The sequence below is a fragment of the Asparagus officinalis genome, chromosome 7 (assembly GCF_001876935.1).
Source record: "Asparagus officinalis chromosome 7, Aspof.V1, whole genome shotgun sequence".
NCBI classification, from domain to species: Eukaryota; Viridiplantae; Streptophyta; class Magnoliopsida; order Asparagales; family Asparagaceae; genus Asparagus; species Asparagus officinalis.
Genome location: NC_033800.1, coordinates 125,300,402 through 125,306,301, shown reverse-complemented (window position 1 = coordinate 125,306,301; position 5,900 = coordinate 125,300,402). Strand labels below are relative to the sequence as shown.

General features: G+C 33.0%; 1 protein-coding gene across 1 annotated transcript in view; it reads left to right on the top strand.

Moving 5' to 3' along the window:
* LOC109849844 overlaps positions 1-5,900 on the top strand; it is a 12,420-nt gene that overhangs the window by 2,665 nt on the left and 3,855 nt on the right. The window contains exons 6-13 of the mRNA XM_020419729.1: positions 2,738-2,818; positions 4,095-4,177; positions 4,263-4,375; positions 4,463-4,573; positions 4,732-4,844; positions 4,949-5,192; positions 5,292-5,375; positions 5,463-5,516. Coding sequence (XP_020275318.1) covers positions 2,738-2,818; positions 4,095-4,177; positions 4,263-4,375; positions 4,463-4,573; positions 4,732-4,844; positions 4,949-5,192; positions 5,292-5,375; positions 5,463-5,516 — 883 coding nt within the window. The remainder of the gene's footprint in view (positions 1-2,737; positions 2,819-4,094; positions 4,178-4,262; positions 4,376-4,462; positions 4,574-4,731; positions 4,845-4,948; positions 5,193-5,291; positions 5,376-5,462; positions 5,517-5,900) is intronic.

Genomic DNA, 5,900 nt, shown 5'->3' with positions numbered 1-5,900 from the left:
CATTGCTTGCATTTTGCCATCATTGCCACTTTCTTCTACTATGTCTTCATGTCCTTCATCAGACTCCAATATGAGCTTGCCCTTTCTTTCCTTATGATGACACTAAAATTTATAGCTTTTAATAAGTCCGTGAACAATCGAATAGGTCTTTGATACTCAAGGTTACTAGATTTCACATCGTTGCATTTAACACATGGGATTAGATGTCAAAATATTTGTTCTTTTGTTTGGAACTATCTTTCACCTAATTTCTCATATACATAGTTCAAAAACCTATCAAGCCTCCCTTCATAGTCTATATTAGTTTTATCATCATCAACAAGGTTAATTCAATTTACATTGGCTGCCATTCCAAGTGATAGACTAAAATTATCTAAGAAAACTGAAGTATTTCAATAACTATGTCAAAACCTAATAACTAAACCCAATGGTTAATTCACCTTTATATAATTCAGATTTGCAGCTATATAGTTGTTTAAGACTAAACCAAATAAGATCAAAAGGTTCAGATGAGTCAAAGGGGGGAAGCAAGTGTCATTATTTTGTTGTGCACAGAGCTTTTTGAATCTCTAGATCTCTCTCACCCAAAGGGCTATAATATTTACCAGCATCAGTAATCCTAGAAGTCTACAAAACATAAATACACCAACTCAATAGCAACCATAAAGTCTATAAAAAATAAGTACACCAAATTCAATAGCAGATTCCTACTTTCTGTTAAGTAGGCAACATATCTCAGTATCTGTCAACGTAGAGTTTAAGAAAAAAAACATTATTATTTTAAGACATCACAAGCTAATTCTAGAATTAGAATTTGACATAAATGTCATAAAAACAATATGCAAGCTAATTAATTCATTTAACGCAATATGATTTTAATGTATAGCCTATTCAAGACCAAGATTAAGTATCACACACCTAATAACTCCTTAAATTAAGTTTACAAAATGTTTACATATTTAGTATAACTAAATCAAATCTGCCTCAAGATCATAATGTTGATAACTCCAAGACCATAACAAACCCCCACTTAATTTTACAAGACACTGATTTCAGCTTTCAGCACACATACAAAAATATAATTTAAAGGAATTATGGAAATAATTTTACCCGGAACATTAATACCGGGTATATTAAAGCTTGTGCATTCAGACTACCAAATCAATTGACACTAAAATCAATCAAACTTTTCTTGACAAAAAATTTGACAAAAAATATGTTAGATATAATATCTTCTACAACAGATGCATCACAACATTATTTCGAGTACATAAGTGTTGGGGTCATGTCTTGCATCTTATTGAGCATCCACATAACATTGTATGTGGTCAATTTGATAGAAGATTTTTTTTAATTATGCTTTAATTATATGGACTAAAATAACATAGTAGTAAGGCTACATGATAGATGGTGCTATAATTCTATTGCTATACAAATTGTTTCTAGGTAAAGGGAGAGGCGATTATGGAAAAACGTAAGGATTTGAAGCAAGAAAATTTGGAACATATTAGACCCACAAATAGTTAATTAATAAGAGAATATTTAATTAACAAGAAGAGTAATTAATTAACAAAAGATGTATAAAACCCTAATTATTTTTAAAGCCCTAACAGAAAATTTTCTTAAAATGTTACAGGTTAAATCCCTAGAAACTAAACCTAAAATAAAATAAATTAATGTAAAAGATTTTTATGTTGGATCTGCATGGTACACATAGAGAACAAAAGAGTTTCACTTGTCATTTCTATACATGGAATAAGAGGTATGAACATTGGTGAAGGAGTAGGAGATGTTTTCACGGTTGGCAAAGAGTTGGTGCGGCTATGAATAAGTGGTGTCACGTAGGTCAGAGGAGGAGGTGAAGGCAAGCAGCGAGAATGAGGTGGAGTAGGCGTAGCTAGAAGGAGGAGGTGGAGTAAGCGTGGCGAGTAGCAGATAGAGTGAGGAGGACATAGAAGACTTTTAAGTGATGCAAAGGAGAAGAGAAGATAACTTCTTTCTTTTTTGCGCCTGGGTTTAGCCATGTACAAGAGAAATTAGAGAGACAGAGATTGAGGCTATGTAATGAACATGGAATAGATATAATTGATGACAAAGCTTGCAAGTGATATTCCCAAAAAAAACTTTTAGGCGGGAATTGTACTTTAGTGGGTTAAGGATAAACCTTATTCCTAATAGGAGTAAAAACTATAACAAAATAAAATGTCTCTTGACTTGAGGTTTAAGTTTGCTTTCATTATATTGATATAGAAATGTTGTATCGAAAATCCAACTTTTAGACTGGCATCGTAATTAGTGGGTTAATGAAAAAACTAGGAGTAAAAACAACAAAATAAAATGCCTTCATGACTTCCAGTTTATATTTTCTTTCATTATATTGATATATAAATGTTGTATGGAAAATACATGATATTAAATATTACTGGTGCTATAAATGTTTTTTATTGTTACTAATGATTATATGCAAGCTGGATTTAAATGTACGATGAACTTTATAAGGTCGAGATACCTACTCATTTGTGATACCTAATAGAGTAACCCCATTTTTACCCGAAAGCATTGGTCATTTCTTTCTCTGTCAAAGAGAAGAAACTATTCTCTGAGATGCTTCTTGCTAAATATCTTAGTGATGGTTTTATCTTTGGTGAGCCTTGGTGCTTATTTTGTTAGAATTTTCTATACTGGTGCCTCAATTTTTGTTTAATCTAACCAATTTCTTTGTTGGTTTGTGATGAAGGGCTTCTATTAGAGAGAAGGCTCTGTTGGAGCTTGTGGATACATTTGAAAGAGGTGTGCTTCAGGAGCAGTTAGAAACCTGGTTAGCCTCATCTACAACTAAATTTAAGAACAGATTTCGGCAAATTTTCAGCTAGTTAGCTAGTAAATTCTTATAAATGGGTTGTTTAACACTCTGTCTTTACCAGTTTGTTTCTTGACATCACAATTTAGTAAGTCCAAAAGTTTTCTAATATATGCCTTTTTAGTTAACCTTTAGAAATTTATTCTTCTAGGATACAAGTCACTTATCATATCAGAGTTATGTGAAATACATTGTTTATCAGTTTTCTTGAGCTAACTTATGTTGCTACTGAAGTGTGAGGAGACTAGTGATCTGTATGTTCCTAGTACTTCTCATCCACAACTAATGCAAATTGGTTGTAGATTTGTCAATACTTGACGCACACTGCTAATAGTTAAGGGTTGTCTGTCACTAGCTCCTCTACATACTACTACATTCTACATGTTCCTATTACGAAAAAACAAAAAGAAAAAGAAAACAAAAAAAAGCAAAAAAACAAATAAACAAAAAAAGGAATCTAAAAACTTGAAATGGGGTGCGTATCATATGTTTCGTTATCTTAATTTGCATAATTAAAATTTAGACTCCTATAGGTTCATTACCTTACGTTGAAAAATCCTATATGTTCATTACCTTACGTTGAAAAATTGCACATAATAAAAAGATTTTTAAACTCCTACAAGTGATTGATTCATTATCTTATGTCGCAGTCTGCTTAGACAACAAATCTAGACACAGCTCACATGTTTTCACAAAATGCACTAACTTTACACACATATTTATTGCGGAAGGCTCATGTAAAGCTTAACTATGGATCCTTCTCTGGAGCATGAAACATTAGATGTATAATTAACTATAATAATATACTAGCTAGGCAGATGCTAATCCTTCCAGTTATCTGGGATACCTTAAGTTTTAAGGATATAATGCTAGAAAAACCTAGGAAAGACAAAATGAGGTTAGTGTAACCTCAGCCTGAGAAGTGTTTGACTGTGAGATCTATCTCTTTCTCGTGTTCTGTACCACTAGCAGTTATCAGAAATTTGCTTAAACTACAAATTACTTTGTTAACATAGACCACATATTTTAGATAGTGTAATCTTTGACAATGTGTGGTTCAGTGAATCTGTTTTTTAGTTCAAGATCATGGATTAGTATCAAATCCATTTCAAATCTAAATTTACATTTCAAAGCAATTGTGAGACTGCTTGTTACTTTCAGCGAGTTGAGTAATTGTTATTGCTACTTGTTAGTTGCACTATGTATATTATAGTCTAACTTATCATATTTCCAGGTGCATAACAATATTTTATGGATGTCTTAACTCATTTTTTGAGGGATCAGCTTCTGAGTCCTGTTTAGCTTCGCGTGTTATCGGTAATTCTTCAAACCTTCAATAAACTTGCGTTAAAAGTTTACTTTTCTCCGCCCATTCTTACTGCATTCCTTTTTCTGTTTGAAGGATTTCTGGCCATCACTGTTGGTGCTGTAAGTGATTCTCATGAAATGATGCAAAATTCAATTCCAAGACTTTCTCTGGCTTTGGAAGCCAATTGTGAATTGCTTAGGTTATCAGTAAGTGTGATATTGCATTGTTATTAGACTGTTGGCTATCAATTTCAAGGGAGCACCTCTTATTCTTTTCATTAACAATTTGGATAGGTTCTTGATTGCTTAGCAATCACAACCTTTTTTGGGGCAAATGAAGTGGATGAAGTGGAGACTTCTATGAGCATCATGTGGGATATATTTCATTTAACATCCTTTTCTGAGGTATACAATCATAGCCTATATTTCACATGAAACATACAATTGTTGGACATCAGTGAGAATCATAAGCTATAATTTATTATTATTATTATCTATATTTTCATTCAATTTATTTCTAAAATTTATTTCTAATAATAACATCGAAAATACTCATTATGTAGCCTGGAGAGATGAACGAGCTTTCTGCTGCTGTACTAGCAAAGGCAATATCTGCATGGTCCCTTCTTTTAACAAGAATTGATAGTTGGAGAATTAGTCAACAATTATGGAAGGAGTAAGTGGAGATGAAAAGGATTATTCATTGTTATTATTATTATAGTACTATTATCACCATTTTCTAATAGTTTGATAATCTTTGTCTTTCTAATGTCACTCCAGGTCAATTTCAATCTTTTTTACTTTACTAGACGATGATGATTGTGGGGTTCATATTGCTGCTGCTGAAGCTATTGCTGGTATTATTGAGACAAATAGGCTAGATAAGTTTACGCGAAAAGGTGATGTGGACATCACAGAGATAAGTAGTAAAATTAAGAAGCTAGTAGACAAAGCAAAAGGTAGTCCAATGGAAGATCTTAAAAGAGCGAGGGAAATGCTTGAGCCAATTTTGGAGTTCCTTGAGGTTTGTGTTTCATACATAATCAGCACAGTATAGTTGTTTTTAACACCATATATTGCATATTGTGTGGACACTAATTCTTAGAGTATTATTGATATCCAGACAGGCAAATATCATGTGGAACCAATAGATATTCCAAATATGCGTGACCCTCTGGAAGTTTCGACAGCCACAAAGTCTATAGAGGTTGGAATTTGTTTACGGTTACCAACTTTCTCCATCACTGTTCTGCATGTCCTTGTTCAATATTTTGCTTATGTTGTTGGTTAACAGATAAAGTTCTTTAACTCCTTTCTTGGATGGAGTGGCTTCCTCAAGCATATGCAGGTATATCTTTAATATTTGCACAAAGTAACTTCCTCCTCCCTAAATCATCGGTGAACTCTCAACTTCTGCCCTGGAGCTGTAGAGTGTCAATTTGCCAAACCCTCCCCCCCCTCCAAACAAAAAAAAACCCTCTACTAACCAAAAAAATAAAAAAATGAATATGCTCAATATGGTCATTTTGTAAGCTCATAGTCAAATATGTAACAACGTGGCAGTGTTTTTTTTGCATTTCTTAATGGGGTTTCTATCCGTTTGTCTCCTTTCACCCCAAACCTAAAAAAAGAACATTGTTGTGTAATCAATCTGTTAAATATTTGGTTGTGGGCTAAAATGACATAACAACTTTGGAAACATACATATGGGTTTTTTTGGTTGGGTGGTGGT